Raw genomic sequence first — 20,799 nt, 5'->3', positions numbered from 1 at the left:
CAGAGCAACGGGAGCTCACCCTGTCATGGAGATTCGAACCGCCAACCTTCCAATTAGCAAGCCCAAGAGGCTCAGTGGTTTAGACCACAGCGCCACCCGCGTCCCTTCTACAGGCACAGTAGAAACTTACGGGCTACTATAGAACACTTTTCCCAGGCCTTATTTCAGGAGGAAGACATTGCCAGGAAAGCATGCAAGCAACTGAATCCTAGTGCTACTGTTAGAAGCCCATGACTTGAATTCTCTGTACAAAAAGCATACCTATTTTTTGAAAAGCTAGCATTACTTCCCACCATCTGAGTTGGCAACTTCTTTTGAATACCTAAGATTTTTTCAGTATAATATTATTGAGGCAGGCAGAGCTCCAGCTTTAGCCTGAAGTAGCAGCATAGGAGCAGCTCCTCTATTTGAGAGACACCCACTAGAATTTTATAAATAGCAGCTAAATTAGATAGCTGTGGCCGTGTCTGTTTACGCCAGGGGTAGGCAACCTAAGGCCTGGGGGCCAGATGTGGCCCAATTGCCTTCTCAATCTGGCCCGTGGACGGTCTGGGAATCAGCATGTTTTTGCATGACTAGAATGTGTGCTTTTATTTAAAATGCCCCCTCTGGGTTATTTGTGGGGCATAGGAATTTGTTCACTCCCCCCCCCCAAAAAATATAGTCTGGCCCACCACATGGTCTGAGGGACGGTGGACCGGCCTATGGCTGGAAAAGGTTGCTGACCCCTGGCTTACACCCACACAGGTGAGAGGAAGTTCTAAGGAGCTGCTATTCTAAAGGTCAATTGCAATACACAAAATGCATTTTCCCGTCTCTTGGGATAAAAGTAGTGGTTGTGTTTTGATAGCAACACCAACCCTTTCTCTGCGACATGCCTCTCCCTTGTATTGGTACCACTGTATTATGGCAAGCAGCCATGCAGAATACACCTAATTTCCCTAGCATGTAAATTTTAACATAGTTGAAATCGCCTGCCTAGCCAGTAATTCCGATGAACTCTGCTTACTAAATTTAAAATCTGTTCCAACTCATTAGTTAGCATCATTAGCTAAGGAGCAATAACAGCCAGCATGCAAGTAGTTACTCCATACTCCACACTGAGAACTAGCAATCTGATAAATCAGGGGTGTGGTACCTGCTTTTCTCTTGAGACTGCAATTTCCATCCGCCCCACCCAGCTTGGCCAGTGGTCAGGGAGGAGGGAACTCTTGTCCAGGAGCATGGGGAAGCCATATGCTGTTCCTCAGTAGAAAGTTTTCATGGAAGCTTTTTGAAGACAGGTGTAAGCTGCAGTTTTTCAATCTAAACCAGACTTCTTATTTGTTCCAAAGTTGCTTTAAACAAGTTTGTCTACAGGTAAAAAATGGGCAATCAAGTATTCCTCATGTAAACATTTTCTCAAAGATAATGCATGGTGGTGGCGGCTGTAAAAATAAGACCTGCACACATGAATGATTCAAATTTGGACTCACGGCTAGTTGGGTATGTACTGCAAATCTTGAAATATTTTGTCACCAATTTACTTAAGCAGAGGTGTACTCTGCAGTACCCAAATTTGTGTTTTGCCACAGGACCTCCTTGCTCCCATCACTTAGTAGAAGTGAGGTCCCAATTTCTACTCGTCTGAGGCCTTTAGCACGGAGGCTGTCAGCTTTCACATGCCAGCATAGTTAATAGGATGCCTCTCCAAAGTTTAAGATGTTAGGAATTTTTAAAGCTAAACAGAGCAGGCAGACGCACCTGTGCATGAGGCAACATCAAAATGCAGATGTGCATTAGACAGTCTACTTCAAAATAAAAGAACCCCTGCAACTGGTCATCTACAGAGGTGACATCTTAATTACTTGTCTCAACTCCCATTGTCTACGGCCTGCTGAATCTCCCCTTCCCTCCCTAGAGATGTTTAGGGCAAAGCAGAGCAGCTGAAGATTACTTCAGTGCAGGAAAATGAGACAAACTACACAATTAGGGTTTTATTTTTAGCACTCACATGGGTATGTGTTTTGTGCATGTGTCTTCTACCATGATTCCAGGGAGAGCCCTGCCTTGTTTTGCCAATACCAGCCTGCAGAACTGGCAAATTGTGTTCACACAAGATGAGCCACCAAAAGGACCTAGCTTCAGAGAAATTATGTCCACAACCAGAATCTGTCAGGCAAGGTTATCCTTAGCCAAAAGCACACATGGCCAATGGCCATGAAATGGGAGAGCAGCTCAAGTCTTTAGAAGGTTCTGCTCATGATTAGACCAAATTGGGAATGGGCTTCTGCTAGAGAAACACACACCAGCTTGTTCACACATAGGGTTCTGGAAGATAAATCAAGCAAGTATGAAAATGTACTTCAGTAGTGTTGCCTCAAGTCACTACAACAGGGGCCCCGGTCTTCATTTGCTTTCCCTTTATCTCCTCACCATTCCTTGCCCTTCTCCAGCCTCTGTTTAAGACTACAACTCCCATCAGTCCATGCACAATATGGTTGTGCGCTGGCTGGAGTTGATGGGGGTCATCAGTTGTAAAAGGCTGCGCTCTCCCACTGCAAAAGGGCGCGCGGGGGGGGGGGGAATCATGAAGAATCCAAGGCCTTGCTCTGTCAGAAGAACAAATCTGAGCAGTGACTTATGAAGACTGCTGTGTAGCTGTCCTGGAATCAGCACACCAAATGAGTAATGTCAAGTCTTTTGTCATCGCAGTGGCTTATCTTTTGCCTTTGGGTTTTTCCTTTATCCAATTTTGGCTCAGCCAGCAATTACAAAGCAGCAAGTCAGTGCCACAGAGTGCAGCTTAAAAGATTACTCAAAGTATGGCTTCAAACACTCTCTGCATTAAGTCTTTCCAACAGAGAGCTGACAGGTTGGGACAGTAGGGGGTTTATGGCAGCACCAGAGTCAGACCATAGTGCATCCAAGTACCGACACAAAGTGTTAAGAATGGCAGAAAGGTCAGTTATCAGACACCATTCCTGCTGAAATGCAAGTTGTGCAGGCCCAAAACCCAGGTCATGGTCTGCACCCCCATGCTATAATGGCAGCAGGAAGGGAAACGTGCTTGGGCCACCCTTGCCAGAACTAGGTCAGAGCTCCTTCTGCTCCTGTTTGTAGCTAGCCTTTTCTCCTCTGTGTAGGAGAGGCAGCCCCTATTCCCAACTGGAAAGAGGATGCTCTTCGGATCTGGGATGCTTCCACCTGGGAGTTGCAAGTCTTCTTGATGGGGGCATACAGTAGAAGCTTCCCTCATCAAGGGTTAGATAAAATGTGAGCCAAACTAGTGCTGTGGCAGCTGCTCAAATTCAAAACTGAAGCTCTGTTGCTTCAAAGCAGGGAAGACTGGGCCTAATGTAAGGAGCTTCGTATCCCATTGAAGGGCCCAAACAAAAAGTCATTAGCATCCAAGGCAAGGAGAAGGAGGAGTCACCCCACTCCTGGCACCACCATGGAATGCAAAGGGACAATCTGCCAGTGACTGAAGAACATAATGTGGAAAGTCAGGTGGCAACTATAGTCAAAGCAAACCATGTGAACCAGCTCCTCCTGCAAAGAAGAAATGTGCATTCCAAGAGTCAAAGTGGTCTTTTGGAGGAAGGAGGGAAGACAACAGCAGGGGTCTTCTGTGTTTGGGGTCTTTTGTTCTTTTGTTTCTTGTGCTTGCAGGCAACTGGGATTACCAGAGATTCCTCATCAGCACCTCATTCAGATTAGGCATTTCTTAGGAAACCATAAAATGATTTTTATTATTTACAAGTGCTAAAAAAATTCATCTCCCATACACACACACACACATACACACACTCTGTTTGATATATCAAATTAAGGATCTGGTAAACAACACTGTCCAAAATAATCTCTTTTCATATGAACATTTAAAAAGTAAAACACACACACACATAATATTTGGGGGACAGGGATTGTTTTTGTTTGTTTGTTTTTTAAAAACCCCAAAGTTTCCTTCTAAGCGCTTCCAAGGCCAAGTCCACGTGAAGAGTCTCCGTCCTCCTCACAAGATGAAAGAGAACTGAAGTCAGGACCTGGGGAGCCTCAGGCACGCGCTTTCATAAAGTCTGCAGACAAAAGAGAAGAGAGGCTGAGGTAGGTTGCTTAGCGGCTACCAGGAGCAGCAGTCACAGGCCTCTTGACCACTTTTCCTCAACCCAGTTTCAGCAGCTGCTTTACTCTCAAATTCAATGTTACCCTGAAAACTCATGCCTGGGTCGGCTGCCAGTTCTCAGGAACTTTTGCCTTCGTGTCTGTAGCAGCAACATGCACTACCATCACGAAGGGATTTCTCTCTCTCCTCTTTTTTTTCCTTTTTGAACATAGGCTCTCTCCAACACAAGCGCAGATAAAACGTATGCATTTTTGTTTTACCAGATTCGACCTGCTGCCTAAAGCAGCTCTTTAAAAAGTGTCTTAGAACAAAGGTTCATATGAGTAAATTCTCATCACCTGCGGCAAAGGGCAGCACTGAGTGTTTTTCTTCAGCCCATTGAGCAGATCAGGCCCTTCAATGTGAGGTGGGGAGGGAGGACGCCAGACCCCCTGCAGCAAATCCATCAAGGTCACAGCTCAGTTTCCATTGAGAGAGGCTTGCAAGCATAAAAACTCCACCCTTCTTCTCAGACTCCAACAGAAAAGCTGCCTGACTGCCAGGGGCAGCTGCTGCCATGTCCTCTTCCGCTCCTCTGCAACACAGCAAACTTGTTCTCCCTGGCCCATGCACTCGTCTTGCTGGGGCATTATTATCTACTGTTGACATGATTAACTCTGTTGTGCAGGCTGTTGAACTCTATTTCCTCTAGTATTCTCTCTAAGTGCTGAATTAACACCCGTTTTTTAAACCTAAGAGAAAGAGGGGGGGAAGGGGAGCAATTTAATGTGGGTTTTGCACTTCTGTTCCAAGTTCCCCCTCTGAAACAAACAACTGCCTCTGCATTACTCTGCAGAACATATGCAGGGCCTAGGCTCACACACCCTCCTGTGCTTGGAATGTTAAGTCCTCCCATCAACCTACAAGCAAAAGAGGTTCCTCCCACCATCAAAGGCGGTGGTTTCAAAGAACATCATGCAGCACAACAGGCAAGAAGCAAACAGGCCACTATCAGAACACATGCACATATCTGCTCAAGCTTTGAACATGTCATCTGGATACAAACCTTGCTGCTTCCTTGATAGCAAATTCAATGAAATATTTTTGAATTTCAACAGGGCCTTGAACTTCTTCAAGGAGAGAGAAAATCTTTTCGAAATCTATAATTAAAAAACAAAACAAAACGTGAGATCATGGTAGCATTGGTAAGACCATCAGAATCCTGCCCTCAACCCTGCCCTGTGCTTCCAAGCAGTGGCTGCTATCTCAAACTCTCCCATGGTGGAATCTTTGCCCTTTTCAGACCCTCAGTGTTCTCTTAAAGGCCACTCCTCTTCTCTCCTGGGGCATAGCTGTTTGTGCAGGATCGCATGGGACAAGCCTGGAGATAAATGAGTCAGTCTGCTGCCTCAACTTGACCCTCCTCATTGGAGAAAAGACATTTTCTCCTGCTAGCACTGATTTCCTCCTCTTCCCTTTGTAACAGCACCCCACACCAAACTGACAAATCGCTTTCTCTCGTGGTCATGTTCCACAGGTTTCTAAATGTGAATTCCACTATGATAGGCAGCTGCTGCCATTTACAGACGAACTTTACAATTATATTTCTGCCAACTTTTTTAAAAAAAGGAGGGTCCTCACAAATTCCAAAAGGTGCCAAGCGAGACTGGCACCATAGCAAACACCCCCCGCCCTCCTGGGAACTGAAGTGTCCCTGCAATAAAGGATGGCGGCGGAGACTGAAATACCACGAGCTTCATCAGAGCCGCCTCCCATTTCACAACTGTGAAAAGTCGAGAGACGGCTTTTGGCTGCCCTGGCGCTCTTTCTGGGTTGGTGGGAGCAATGCAGGACCTCCCTTCGAACAACCCAGCCCCCTCTCCAACACTCACTTCTCCCGGGCTTCCGGACCTCCTTCATCACTTTGATTTTGATCACTTCGTTGCTCCCTTCGAACATGCTGGGCGTGATTTTCACCAAATGGGGTGTGGTCCCGGGTGCGGATCCTGGCAGGAGTTTTGGGTCCCCTGAAGACACACTGTAGCTGACAGGTCTGCGAAGCAGGGAGCTGGCGACAGGCCTGAGGTCCAATCCGTCTTCCCCGAGGCAATTCAGCTCACCGGACAGGGAGTCCACCTCGTTGGGCAGGTCGTCATCCATCAGGGCTGCTGGGGGCGGGGGGATCAAGGCCATCATGGGCACAGGCAGCCCGTCTCCCTGCTTGTCCAGGGACTGGAAGTGTTCAGCTTTCTTCTCACCATTGCCATCCGGGACCATATTGCTATTTGCATCTGCCAGAAGAAAGAGCTCTCTTAGGGAAGTTTCCTAATGCTCAACAGGCACGCCCAACCAGCAGATCAGTGGACGTCTGTGGTAGATCACCGGCTCCCCCCCAAAAGTCAACAGCTTCGACCTGAACACCCCAAAAGGGACTTCCTGTTCCTTAAGAAAAGCTCAGGAACTTTGACACCTGAATGCCCCAAAAAGGGCCTCCCCGAACCCCTTAGGGATCTCCTTCTCCCTAAAAAAATCTCAACAACTTAGACCCCCAAAAAGGTGGTAGATCACTGCCAGTCTTCAACTCCGTGAGTAGATGGCAGTCTCTTGGGAGTTGGCCACCCCTTATTGTGTTTTTAATATTTGGTTGGGAGCCGCCTAGAAAGAAAGATAGATAAACTTTATTCGCATTAGCCAATGGCCATAGCAACATATAACAAACAATATATAAAATTAAAAAGACAACAACGGGTAAAAAGGGCCGCCTACAGTGGCTGGGAAAACCCAGCAGCGTGGGCTGGGGTAGAAATAATAAATTATTAGTATTAATAGTAGCTAAACACACAGAAGAAGGCACCTCCTAGGCGGCTCAAGATCCAACGTCTAGCAATGGGAGCACCACAGCAGAAAGCAAAAAATAGGACCTTGAAAGGATGTGGGGAAAGTAATTTGATAGTTAATTACACAGTTAATCAGTCAAGAAACAAAACTAGCTAGGCTGCATTTAAACAACTCTTTCGGCAATGGTAAGGTGTAGCATGAATTAATTTTGATGGCAACCAACAGGAATGGCACCTGTGCTTTAAAAAACAAAAACCAACCTTTTGAGCCCTAATGGCCCTAAGATCAAGGTATCTAAAGGACCCATCCCAGGTCTCTTTGCTCCCAGGCAAACCAGGCCTGTTTCCTTACAGTGGTGGCCAAACTTGGCCCTCCAGCTCTTTTGGGACAATTCCCATCATCCCTGGCCACTGGTGCTGGGAGCGAGGGATGATGGGAGTTGCAGTCCCAAAACAGCTGGAGGACCAAGTTGGGCCACGCCTGATCTAGAGCAGTGTTCCCTGTTTAGGGAAGCTTTTAATGTTTAATAGGTTATTGTATTTTAATATTCTGTTGGGAGCCGCCCAGAGTGGCTGGGGAAACCTAGCCAGATGGGCGGGGTATAAATAATAAATTTTATTATTATTATTATTATTATTATTATTATTATTATTATTACTACTACTACTACTCCTCCCATCATCCTTAGCTACTGGTCCTGTTAGCTAGGGATGATGGGAGTTGTACTCCCAAAAGAGCTGGAGGGCCAAGTTGGGCCACCACTGCTTTACAAGCTCAGCTCTGGGATTCCATCAAGGTGGGAACAGGCTCCCCTTTTGTGGGCTCATCAGTGGCAACCCTTCTCTTTAAAAAAATAGTTTCTATTTTTTTATATAGTTTGTATTTGGTTCTTAAGGAGAGAGGGTCAGGGTTGCCAGGGAGTGTGCCCAGCCGACAGAATGGCTGGGGCACGTTCCACGGGGGAGGGGGGGGTGTCTCTGGGACGCCCAATCTCAGTGCTCACGGACAGGAGGAGGAGTTACACTAAGACCAGACCCCATCATGACTGGATGGATAGTGGAATCAGCAAGGGACACCCACACGACCTGTGCAATGCCAGGTCAATGATTCACAAGACTGCTGCCACCCACAACTTGAGCGTGGCTGAAGGACTTGACCTGGCCATGTGTGATGGACACTTGGTTTGATGAAGCAGACAGACCTGTCCTTGCCGCTGCTTGTGCACCAGGTTTCTTGTACACACAGCAACCTGGGTCATGTGGGTGGGGGTGGGGTCGCAGTGGTTTTTAGGGAGTCACTGGTTTGCACTGGGCGCCCTATTGGGAAGACCTAGTTCTCTGTGTGTTCCAGAAGCTAGGCAATAGGGGCAATGCAGGATGCCTTTCCTCCTCGCTGCACCAAGGATTCCCTGCCCGAGCTGCTTCAGGTCATGTCAGATGTTCTCCACAGAGCTGAGTGTGATGAAACAATCGCTGAGACGGCTAGAGCGTCGGCGGCAGAAAACTCATTCTGAATCGGACCAGACACAGGTTAGAGCTCAATGTCGAGCCTACTGAGTGGTGACAGCGAAGAGGACTTACTTCACTGCCCCACTGCATCTGCAGAAAACAGCAGGAGGAGACTCAGGTGGTTCACAATTTCACAGAACCACCTTTGCCACCGGGGCCTGGGAAAGACCCCAAGATCTCCTGCAATGATTTTGGAAAGTTTTTTGCAGATAAAGTCGCTCAGATTCAGAAAGGGATAGACTCCACTGTGGGATCAGGGATGGGGCGGGAGAGAGCTAAGAGTCCTGTCTAGTCGAGTTGTATGAATCAATTCCAATCTGTTCCACTCGCTTGGACGAGTGAAACCAACCATCTGTCTCCTTGATCCTTGCCCATCCTGGCTCATAAAAGCGAGCTGCGAAGATCTAGGCAATGGGATCCACTGGGTGGCAAATGCTTCCCTCTGTGAGGGCCACTAAAAGAGGCAGTCATTAAACCACTTCTTAAAAAACATATTTGGACCCGGCCAATATGGCCAACTATCGCCCAGTCTCAAATCTTCCATTCTTGGGCAAGGGGATTGAGTGGGTGGTTGCAGAACAACTCCAGGCACGCCTGGAGGATGCAGACCATTTGGATCCCTTCCAATCAGGATCCAGGCCTCACCATGGGACTGAAACTGCCTTGGTCGCACTGGTTGATGATCTCCGGAGGGCTAGGGACAAAGGTGAGAGCTGCTTCCTAGTTCTGCTGGATCTCTCAGCGGCTTTTGATACCATCAACCATAACATCCTTCTGGACCGTCTAGAGGGGCTGGGAGCTGGGAGCACTGTTATACAGTGGTTCCGCTCCATTCTCCTGGTCCGTGTCCAGAAAGTGGTGGTGGGCGATGAGTGTTCAGACCCCTGAGCTCTCACTTGTGGGGTGCCTCTGCCCCTATGCTTTTTAACATTTACATGAAGCCTCTGGGAGAGATCATCAGGGGGTATGGACTGGGCATTCATCAGTATGCGGATGATACCCAGCTCTGCCTCTCTTTCAAATTGGAACTAGTGAAGATGGTTAAGGTCCTGGAGGCGGTTGAAGGTTGGATGGTGGCTAACGGATTGAGGTTGAATCCTGACAAGACAGAAGTCCTGTTCTTCTGGGGCAGGGGAGAGGCTGGTATGGAGGACTTCCTGGTCCTGAATGGGGTAACTGTGTCCCTGAAGGACCAGGTGCGCAGCCTGGGAGTCATTTTGGACTCACAGCTGTCCATGGAGGTGCAGGTCAAATCTGTGTCCAGGGCAGCTCCATCTAGTACGCAGGATGAGACCCTCCGTGCCCACAGACTGTCTTGCCAGAGTGGTGCATGCTCTAGTTATCTCCTGCTTGGACTACTGCCATGCACTCTACGTGGGGCTCCCTTTGAAGGTGACTTGGAAACTGCAATTAATCCAGAATGCGGCAGCCAGACTGGGGACTGGGAGCGGCTGCCAAGACCGCGTGACACCAGTCTTGAAAGACCTACATTGGCTCCCAGTACCTTTCTGGGCCCAATTCAAAGTGCTGGTGCTGACCTTGAAAGCCCTAAAGGGTCTCGGCCCAGTAGACCTGAAGGAGCGTCTCCACCCTCATCATTTGGCCTGGACACTGAGGTCCAGTGCTGAGGGTCTTCTAGCAGTTCCCTTCCTGCAAGAAGCGAGGTTACAAGGAACCAGGCAGAGGGCCTTCTTGGTGATGGCACCCTCCCGTCAGATGTCAAGGAAATAAACAACCACCTGATATTTAGAAGGCAGCCCTGTTTGGGCAAGTTGTTAATGACTGATATTTTAATGTACTTTTAATCTTTTGTTGGAAGCTGCCCGGAGCATGCTTGGGGGAGGAGTTTTGTTTCAGTAAGTTAGCTTGCTTATTTATTATAGTGCTTCTGGGTATGTTTTATTACAATAGCGTCAAACAGTTCAATTCCTCTGCTTATAAAAATGATTCCAGAAGACAAAACCTCAGTGCACACAAGACCAAAATAAAAAAATTATAAAAAATGCATGTTTCACCGAAGTACACACATTGTCAAAAGCACATGAAGAGGCAGACGGCAATCACTCAAGGAGCCTTTAGGAGGCTAAGCACAAATTACCATTGAAAGCTGGCATGGCTTTGAGGGTGGTGTTGGCTGGTGCCCCTGAAGCAGAAGGGGGGCCCTTCCCACTGACATGGTTGGCTATTGCTGGTGGAGACTGGGGCCGCCTCAGCAGCGGGGACATGCTGCGCCTCCTTTTCAGAGAAGCTGGCGTGTTGGGCTCTCCTGGGCGTTTGATTTTGTTCTGAGGACCAGCGACAAACTCGTCTGCTTCATCAATCATCATGCCCTGGAAGACACATCATCACCCGTTAAGAACAATCCACAGTGTTCTTCTTCTTCTTTTGTAAGAAAGGGGCAACTCCACTCACTCACAGGCCGTGAGAAATTGCCGGGGGGAAGGGGACCCCGTGAAATCGGCCTACCTTCTTATCCTGCTTGAAAGGGTTCCCAAAAGTATGGAGTCTTTTGGGCTGGTCTGGGTCAATTTCTCGTAGAGGAGCGGGCATCATCTTGAGATATTCCTGATAGTTCCCCATCTGAGCCACAGGAACACTATGAAGGCAGTCTGCAGCAGAAACAGAAAGGACACCACACTTCATTTACAGAAGACTGAAACTTCCCTAAAGGCTCATTCCACGTCATGTCAATGCGGTCATGTCACCCACCATCTTGGGATTTGGATGAAACTTGGTGTACACACCCTTCCCTTATGGTTGAAAGAAATCGCCTTAAATTTTCCCCCTCTACCTCAAACGGTTTAAATTTTATAGCACTTCAAAATTTCAAAAAAATAATAATTATACTACTTCAAAATTTCAAAAACCTCGAGACCCTCAGCACATGTACATTTTATTTTATTTTTCTCCATAAAAAGGCATTTATAAAATCTTTTGAGTACTGGTGTATTTTTTCCTGAAATCCTCATCCTCTTATTGACCTCTGTGTAAAATTTCAAAGAGATCTGATCATTGGTTATGAAGGAAAAAACCTTGGAGCATGCTGGGAGATGTAGTCCAGGGGAGGAATTGCAAAAAAAGCACCCGAAAACAAAATGGGGGGGGGGGGCGGGAATAGTGATCACGCCAATCCAAGCGGTGATTGCAGAACCATACATGGGCCGGATCCAGAGGGCGATTGGGCTGGATCTGGCCCGCGGACTGTGGTTTAACAGCCCCTGACCTAAAGGAACCAAACTTCAACCTCAATTCAGTGCCACACCAACACAGCACCCACCTTCGTCTTGGCCAAGAATGAGCTTGTGTGTTTTCAGCAGGTTCGTCCTCATGCGGGTCAGCTGGTCTAAAAGGCTGCGGCGAGGAATATCGTAAGCGTTCCTGTAAGCCTGTGGCTTCATATCCTGTTTGTCGTCAAAACAATACAGATCATTTGCAAAGATGGAAGCTGCAAAGCAAGCAGTTTGTTCCCCCTTGGCACCATGTCACACCCACCTTGTTTATTTTTTAATATATATAATAATTTTTATTAGTTTTTGCAAATATTTTCAAAGTAACATTCAATTGCTATATAATATAGAAAACCTTTGGCAGCAACAGCCTGAGACTTCCCTCCTCCTCGACTCATGGTTTCCCCACTTACTATCTAATACTGCATTTTGGAATTATAATTATTACTATTAAATCCTAACTGTCAATCAACCATTTTTAAATTATAAAAGTGGTGTCTTGGTTTGCATAAGTTTTAGATTACAAACGCGTCAAACCCTGAAATGTGGTTCCCGGTTTGCAACCGTTTTTTGGATGACAACCCTTTTTTTTTGGATTACAAACAAATTTTGGGGGGAGGCCCCATCGGCGAAAGCACGCCTTGGGTTACAACCTGTTTTGGTTTACAAACGGACCTCCAGAACGGATTGTGGTTGTAAACCAAGGTACCACTGTAATTGATAGTCCACCTTACAAAACTTCTTGCAACCCTACCACCACTGGGCTAATAATATCCTTGCTGCAGTTCTTGCAGATAAAAAGGCTTTTATCTTGCTTATGAATTTCATTACCTACAACGCTTAATAAGAAGGCTTCTGGTGTGTTTTTTAAACAAATGTTTATTTTCAACATTTTAAAAAGTTTATAATAAATCATTTCCCATAAAGCCTTCGCCTCCTTACAGACCCACTACATAAAGTTAAAAACAGGCATGTCCAAAGTCCGTTGCGGGGGCCCAATCCAGCCCGCTGGCTGGTTTAACCTGGCCCCTGTGGCAGTTTATTTCCTGAGATAAAATCCAAAAAAAGGCTCAACTTCAATCCTAAAAGCAGCGCAACAACTCCAACCCTAAAAAAACCTCAAGAACTTCAATCCTAAAAAAAGCTCAACTTTGGGGTAAAATCCTAAAAGCAGCTCAACAGCTTGAATCATCAAAGAAGCTCAACAACTCCAGCCCTTCAAAAAGCTCAACCACTTCAATCCTACAAGAAGCTCAACAACTTCAATCTTAAAAAAACCTAAACTACTTCAATCCTAAACAATGCTCAAGAACTTTGGTCGGCCCTCACGGCCCTTCACTCCATCCAATCTGGCCCTCTTTGGAAAAAGCTTGGACACAACTGGTTAAAATCACCTTCCTTTCCATTTTTTCTTCCCCTCCATTCCCCCCTTTTTTTCTTTTCTTTCCAATCCTGACGATGACTCCGTTTCATATGCTTGAGCGAATGTCGCCGCACACCCACCTTGTTGAAGAGCCCTATGTGGAAGCCGGCAAATTCCTTCGCGCTTGTTTCGGTCAGCCTGAGCGGAGATTCCCCCGAGATCCCTCGAAGAAGCTGTTTGAAATCCCGGTTCTGGATCGGGGAGAGGCCGCTGGAGTGGTTCTTCACTTTAATGCCAGTCTCCTGCGGGGCTTTCTTGCCCACCGACCCTATGATCCGCTCCGACTCGATTTTCGTCTATGACAAAAGCACACGGCACGTTAAGCAAACAGCAGTGCTGACGACTCTAGCGTAAAGCATATTCTGGCCGCGTCAAAAGGCAACCCAAGCCTGCTGTCTACATGCTGAAAGAGTTGCAGAGGTCAGCAAGCTTTTTCAGCAGGGGCCGGTCCACTGTCCCTCGGACCTTGCGGGGGGGCGGACTAGATTTTGGAGGGGGGGAAATGAACGGATTCCTATGCCCCACAAATAACCCAGAGATTATTTTCAATCAAAGCACACATACTACTCATGTCAAAACTAGCCAGGGTGACGGGAATTGTAGTCCCCAAACAGCTGGAGGGCCAAATAGGCCACCAGTGGACTTGATTTTCACTGGACAATAAGGCCCTTGCGTGAGTATTTCAAGATGCTTCGCCTGGAGGGGAAGGCCGATTTTCTAGAACTGCAGGCATGATACTCAAGTGATGTTTCCAAGCTCTCCAAAATCAGCAAAATCCACCCTTGTTGTGTGTGAGCTGATTCCTTCTATCCTCCTTGTCCGTAGGAAGGTAGAAAGCTTTAGCCGGCATTTACCACACTTTTCCATCTATAGGATGCCCCCATGTATAAGACTTTTGGGGGCCTCAAAATTTAGAAAATAGGGGGGACTGAGCTTTGGGGCGAGGACTATGTGGGGGGAATGCCGAAAATCACTCACCTACCAGAAGGCAGCGCACAACCGCTCACGTCACAGAAACCACCTATGAGCTGTCCGGCTTGCTGCCAATCATGCTCCTGCTTGCGGCGGCAAGGGCAGCTGTCTATTGGTTACAGCAACAGGACTGGGAGGGCTAACAGCGGCAACTGGGCAGCTGCGACGCAAGTGGCTGTGTGCCACATTCCAGCAGGTGAGCAGTTTCCGGCATCCCCTCCTCCAACAATCAAGCAGCAAATGCCAAAATCGCCCACCCACCAGAACGAAGCAGAAGCCTGAGATTTTCAGCGGTGATTTGCCTCTTCATTGTTTTTTTGGGGGGGGGGAGTGGATGCCGAAAATCGCGAGCGACGCATGTGGTTGTGCGCTGCGTTCTGGCGGGTGAGCCATTTTCAGTATCCGCCCCCCACAAATGACCAAGCAGCCAATCGCCGCTTACAAGCTCGCGCCAAAAAACCATTCGCCTGCTTAGCACTACTTGTGTATAAGACAACCCAAAATTTTGAACCCCATTTTTGTGTCAAAAAAACCTCATCTTATACACGGAAAAATTCGGTAACATCTGGTTACTCTATTTAATGTTAGGCAGAACCAGAACAGGAAGCAGCACTGGTCGCGTTTCTTAAATACCACAGGGAAAGGGCGAATTTGAACAAGGGAAAGAATAGCACAGGCTTCTTCAACCTCAGCCCTCCAGATGTTTTGAGACTACAATTCCCATCACACCTGACCACTGGTCCTGCTAGCTAGGGATCATGGGAGTTGTATGTCAGGGAAGAGTTAGGAGTTTCCAGTTTCTCAGAGGGAGAAAGCATTCCCCAAGGGGGGGGGGAGGAGAGCAGTGAATCTAATAGAAGGGAGCAAGAGGAACAACAGGGAGGGACCGGCTGTTCCCAGGAAAGGCAAGGGTTCAGTTCTAGCTCAGATTGGGAGGAGGGGAGATACAGGCCAGCTCTAGCCAGGAGGGTAGAAAAAAGAGGGGGAAAGCGAAGGGAAGGGCGCCTTCGCCATTTTGAGGGTGGCTGGTCACGGAGAAGCAGAGCTCAGAAGGGATCTGAAAGAAGTGACTCTGAGGAATAATAGTTAAGAACTGTTTATAAGATTGTTTTGTTAATACGCAATAAAAAGTTTTATAAAAGAACAAGAAGCGTTTGTGTGGTGATCTGAAGAGGACAACAACCAGGCCTGACATTGCAGGCCCCAAACAGCTGGAGGACTGAGGTTGAGGAAGCCTGGAATAGCCTATGGGTAGGCAAACTAAGGCCCGGGGGCTGGATCCAGCCCAATCGCCTTCTTAATCCGGCCCGCGGACAGTCCGGGAATCAGTGTGTAGAAAGTGCCCTTTTGTTTTAAATCCACCTCTGGGTTATTTGTGGGGCACAGGAATTCATTCATCCCCCCCCCAAAAAAAAATCTAGTCCAGGCCCCCACAAGTTCTGAGGGACAGGGAACCGGCCCCGTTGAAAAAGTTTGCTGACACCTGGAATAGGACTTCTTTGATGTTACAGATTTAGGTAGCCCTTATGAAAACTGGGTTCAGGAAGACAGGAGGCCTTTGGCCACCAGCCACATAAGATTGGACAGCTGCCACTCTTTCAAATCATCCGCAATGTTGACTGCAATGCTCATTAGCAGCAAACAACTAAGAACACGCGACAAGTAAGCTGAATTGTTGTCTTCCTCTTCTTCAGTAACTTCTTCCAGCAGCCCCCACCACCACTCACATCAGCCTTCCTCAACCTCAGCCCTCCTGCTGTTTTGAGACTACAATTCCCATCATCCCTGATCACTGGTCCTGCTAGCTCAGGATCGTGGGAGTTGGGAGGTCAAAAACATCTGGAGGGCCAAGGTTGAGGAAGCCTGACTTACATGAAAACGGAAGCGCAGGCCAGTCTTTACCCATCTCAAAAAACGGGGGGGGGGGGGGGGACGACACATTCCTTAAGCAATGCATTTATACAACCAGAGCAAAACACACTAAAAATAAAACAAATCATCATCATAGTCATCATCATCAATGTACTTCTGATTGCAAAGGTTTTGTCGATACTACCTGTTGGCTGAGTTTTTTAAGGTAAGAGATAACACTGTAACTAAGTCCACAATCTAAATTATCTGATATCAGATTTGGAGCTCCCATCATCCTTAGGGCTTTCTTTAACGGCTATAAGGAAAACAAAACAAAAACGAGTAAGAAGAGGGTCAAAAATATTCTTTTTTAAAAAAAAATTCCGTTGTTTTTTTAAAGTTCCTCGCAGATCAGTGTTACGTCAAGCTAAGGCAGGCATAGGCGACCTCGGACCTCCAGATGCTTTGAGACTACAATTCCCATCATCCCTGACCACTGGTCCTGCTAGCTAGGGATCATGGGAGTTGTAGGACAAAAAAACATCTGGAGGGCCGAGGTTGAGGAAGCTTGGCATTGACGCTTTGGGAAGTGAGGTGGGTTTCAGCTGGCTCGCCAGCGGACTACACTGCGAGCGTGGTGCTTTGCAGTACAGCGCCATCAGCTGATTCCACACAGAGGCGAGAGTCCCTGATTGCTGGGATATGGCAAGTCCACATAGCGGCGTCTTGCCCAAGCGATGAGGGAGGTTTCTGCCGCTTCCACCGCGCCCCCCAGCTTCCTCCCCAGCCCAGCCCTTTGTTAAATGAGATTTATCCGGGGGCAGAGGAGGGCTTCACTAGGAGCTTTTCCACACTGCCAGTTGCAGCAAAGAAGTATTCCCAAGGGGAGGAGGGAGAGCCGAAAGAATAAATGCTGGACTTGCGCTGGATAGCAATCCAAGGACGAGGGGCCAGTAAGTCGTGCTAAGCTGCAAAGCATTTTTGGTTTTTGAACCCTGGCCTGTGGGCTGTTTGGTTTCCAGCAGAAGACACGTAAAAACCGCTCTGCCAAGGACAGCCAGCCACCAATTCATTTATTTAGGGCCACTGAGTTCGCAAGAGGTACGTACCAGCAAGTAGTAGGGAGGCATGGTTTTTAAGTAGTTGTCCAAAGATTGCCGCCACTTTGGATTGGGCTTCAGCTTGTGAACCTTAAAAAAGTCATCTGCACGGAGGAGAAACAAGACCAGTCACCCACATGCCCCATGTTCCAGTCATAGTATCCGAGCAGAGTCATGCTCCGCGGGAACATCCCTTGAGAACAACAATCTGGGGTTTTTATGCTTCCATGGGCTTTTCTCTCTCTTTAGCCTCTCTCCTCCTTATATATCCAGTTTTGACACAGGCAGTGGAAGGGATCCACAGAGCCAAAAATTAAGCTGTATCTTAGCAGAGTAACAATCACAGCTTTGAATGAAGGGAACCAGCAGTGCTCAGTCTGAAGACGTCTGAAGTCCTAAACAACTTAAGATTCTCCTCGTTTTAGATGCCAACACATTCCGTATATTCCCCTTACAATCCCATGCAAAGGGGAGAGCCCACACTTTGAACTATTAATTCTGTGGTACTGTTGAAAGTGAAATGTTTTAAGTGTGCATTTACCATATTTTTCCATGTATCATTCCCTATCATTCCCTATTTGGGGGGCACAAATTTATGGAAATGGGGGGAGATGATGACCCCCGGTTTTTTAACATTCTTTTAGGCAGTGGTTTCCAAACTTTTTTCAAAGAGGGCCAGATTTTATGAAGTGAAGGGCTCTGGAGGCCGAGCAAAGGGCCAACCAAAGTTGTCGACCTTTTGAAGTTGTTGAGCTTTCTTTAGGGTTTTACCCCAAAATCAATAACCCCCCTCCCCACACTCACAATTTAAAGGCCTTAGATTGGGGTGCCCAAACTTTTTTCAAAGAGGGCCAGATTTGATGATGTGAACATACATGAGGGACAACCAAAGTTGTTGAGCTTCTTTTAGGGTTGAAGTTAAGGTTTCTTTAGTATTTTACCCCAGGAAATAAACTGCCACAGGGGCCAGATTAAACTGACCGGGGGGCCAGATTAGGCCCCCAGAACAGATTTTTGGAGAAGCCTGTTTTAGAGTAAAAAATAACCTAGTCTTTTCCACACAAAAAGTATGGTACTAAGTATGGTACTAAGTACCATATGGTACCATAAGTACCAAGTATCTGAGAAACTATTCCCAGCAGAAGCTTGACCCAAAACAAGGTACCCTACATGTGCCATTATTGAGACTGGCAAAATTCCTTGTAGCTTAATTCCTGGAAGAATCCAAGGGTTATTTGACAGAAGGGGTACCACTCAGAAGAGTGGCCACACATCCAACAAATAGCACCTGGAAGGCTGATGCAGACAAAAATAGAGTCCTCTGATGTACGATTCTTTCTACATGAATGTTGGGGAAAGAATTTTTTAACGGGTTGCAGTCAGGAGGAACCTCACAGTTGTGCTTTTTGGGGGGCAGAGAAACATGAGGAGATCGCTTCAGGACACCATGAGCTGCACCAAAGCAATTCAAAGCCTCTAGAAAGCCCCAGACGATTCATGAAGCCTGCCTGAGCATTTCCCCAAAACCTTCTATTAAAGAGTTGCGGGGAAGGGGGCACGGAAGAGCAGGTTCAGCAGAGCTTGTGTTTTTAAAATGCAGCCACCATAAATATATGCCTCCAAGAAGCAAATGGGATTAGAACCTTTCAAGAAGTGGTTCGGGAAACAAGAACAACTCCGTATGGGTGTGCGAGTGTGTTCTTCCAGAGAGGCAAGAAATAGCTCAAGGCGCATGCACTTCTATATTATGGTTACCAGACGATCCCGTTTCCCGGGGACAGTCCCTGGATTTACAAATCTGTCCCCAGACGATATCCGGCAGTGGCACGTCAAGGTCGGGGCTTGCCTCTTTTTTCTCCTCCCTCCTCCTCCTCTCCTCCTTCTCCCTGCGTTGGCCCTGGGGTTTTCCTGGCCATGGAGCGCCACTGGGCAGTCAGCTGGATGCTCTCACCCCCGGCTTGATTTGGGTCGCAGGGGGCAGGTCAGTGGTTCGCCCAGTTGATGCGCCGGGCGTCATTTGCTCCTTGGCAGTGGCGGAGGCAGCCTCAGTAGCCTGGTAGTGCAATTGGCTCCAGTGGCTTCTGGAGCTGCTCACTGCTGTGGCACCTGCGATTTTGCCTCACCTTAAGTCCGTGTGTGATGTGTCTTCTGCCATTGAACCAATCACGCAATGTTCATTTCCTAAATCTACAACACTTAAAATATAAATCCGAGGACATGAAATGAAATCCAGGGATGGATGTTGTCCAGGGACAGGTTTGTAAATCTGGCGACTTTCCCCGGGAAACCGGGCCGCCTGGTAACCATATTTCTTGCCTCTCTGGAAGAACACACAGCCCCATACGGAGTTGTTCTTGTTTCCTGGACCACTTCTTGAAAGGTTCTAATCCCATTTGCTTCTTGGAGGCATATATTTGTGGTCCCAGGAACATCTGGTAACCATATTCTAGTCCTCTCTGGGATGCCTTCTTCCCCGTGTGCCCCCTTTGGAAATGTGCGCCCCCAGCTCACAAAGCCCAATGAAAAACGGGCGATACAACGCTGCTGCAAAAGACTATGCAGGCACCAACGTCCTGAAAGAGGGGAAAAAAACGGAGGTTGAACCTTACTCCAATTAAGGAAGGAGCTACGAGTCGAGGAGGTGAGCAGCGTCAAACATGCCCACGAAGCAGGCGGCTCTCCTCTGCTGCAGAGAGAAAAAGGGAGAGGGCGGGTGTAAAAATCCCTCTCCTTCCAATGGAGCCGCCTGCAACCCTCGAGGAGCTCCAGCCTCCCGTCCTACCTAAGAAAACGGCTGGCAAGTAAACACCGCGGGCGGACAGGCTCCCTTTCCTGCTCGGCTGCACCAAGACACTCTGCACCACACTCACCTAGCAGAGGGAGAAGGACAGGGTAGTTGTACGGCATGACAAAGAGATTGACGCACGTCAGAGTGGTGCTGGCTTTCAGGTATCCAAAGGGGTGGCCCAGTTCACTGTACTTGCCGCTGGTGCTCACAAACACCTGGAGAACGACAAAGGAAGAGGCAAAAGTTTAGCACATGCAAGGGACTGCTGGCCTTCGGAGGAATTCAAAACATCCTGGCGTTTTCACAGACATGCCGTGGCATGTGTTTTTTGCAATAGTCACAGCGCAATTGTTTTCCCCCTTCTCTCAGAGGCTCAGGGGAGGAATCCTGGACAGTTTACTTGTTTTTTGCCCATTTACGGTCCTGCAAGACACAGAAAAGGAAGTTTCCTGGCTGAACAGAGCTACCAACGCACAAAGCTTTCTACCAAGAGTCAAACCAAGCGTCCAATAATTACACTATCTATAATAAAATCACTCTTATTCCTTTATGGACAGCTGTTACCTCAGGACAGTACCACCAGTTAATATGATCATGAGAAAAGCAGCTGGTCTGCATGACATTCTGATTCAAGCTGACGGGGAAAACCCCACAAAAGCTGACTGAACTTCTTGTAAATTCACTTTGTTTGATCAGTGGGTTTTATGTATTTGCTATACTATGCTGTGATCTGCCCTGTAATTATGATTGGAAGAAAGAAAATGTTATGAATGTTATGTGGCTAACTCCTGAGAGACTGCAATCTACTCATAGAGTTAAAAACTGGCAGTAATGGTGATCTACCCCCTATTTTGGGGTTCAGGTCAAAGCTTTTGAACTTCTTTTAGGGAAGAGGAAAGCCCCGTTTTTCGGGGTTGAAGGGCAAAAATGTTGAGCTTTTATAGGGGAACCAGTTGTTGAGCTTCTTTGGAGGGAGCCAGTGATCTACCACAGACATCCAGTGATCTA

General features: G+C 47.5%; 1 protein-coding gene and 1 long non-coding RNA gene across 4 annotated transcripts in view; one reads left to right on the top strand and one right to left on the bottom strand.

The window, feature by feature from the left end:
* Positions 1-3,702: 3,702 nt before the first annotated feature.
* Positions 3,703-20,799, bottom strand: part of LOC309333355 (integrator complex subunit 6-like) — a 39,136-nt gene continuing 22,039 nt past the window's right edge. Inside the window, exons 9-19 of one of the 3 annotated variants that reach the window (XR_014152471.1) lie at positions 19,874-20,006; positions 17,013-17,107; positions 16,109-16,219; positions 13,161-13,376; positions 11,708-11,831; positions 10,897-11,039; positions 10,529-10,760; positions 5,977-6,375; positions 5,151-5,244; positions 4,444-4,836; positions 3,703-4,058 (exon numbers count right to left, since the gene is read on the bottom strand). Coding sequence is in view for 1 of the 3 variants with exons in the window: in XM_081846732.1 (XP_081702858.1) it covers positions 4,737-4,836; positions 5,151-5,244; positions 5,977-6,375; positions 10,529-10,760; positions 10,897-11,039; positions 11,708-11,831; positions 13,161-13,376; positions 16,109-16,219; positions 17,013-17,107; positions 19,874-20,006 (1,647 nt within the window). In the remaining 2 variants the exon portion in view is untranslated. Of the gene's footprint in view, positions 4,837-5,150; positions 5,245-5,976; positions 6,376-10,528; positions 10,761-10,896; positions 11,040-11,707; positions 11,832-13,160; positions 13,377-16,108; positions 16,220-17,012; positions 17,108-19,612; positions 19,687-19,867; positions 20,007-20,799 lie in introns of those variants that run through there. The other 2 variants (XM_081846732.1, XR_014152470.1) reach the window with 2 other exon arrangements.
* On the top strand, positions 13,375-16,051 carry LOC309333403. Its single transcript, XR_014152489.1, has 2 exons — positions 13,375-14,823; positions 15,253-16,051. It is a non-coding gene; the product is annotated as an uncharacterized lncRNA (long non-coding RNA).

The sequence above is a fragment of the Podarcis erhardii genome (assembly GCF_964252035.2).
Source record: "Podarcis erhardii genome assembly, chromosome: Z".
Taxonomy (NCBI): Eukaryota; Metazoa; Chordata; class Lepidosauria; order Squamata; family Lacertidae; genus Podarcis; species Podarcis erhardii.
This window is presented reverse-complemented; position numbering and strand designations above follow the sequence as displayed.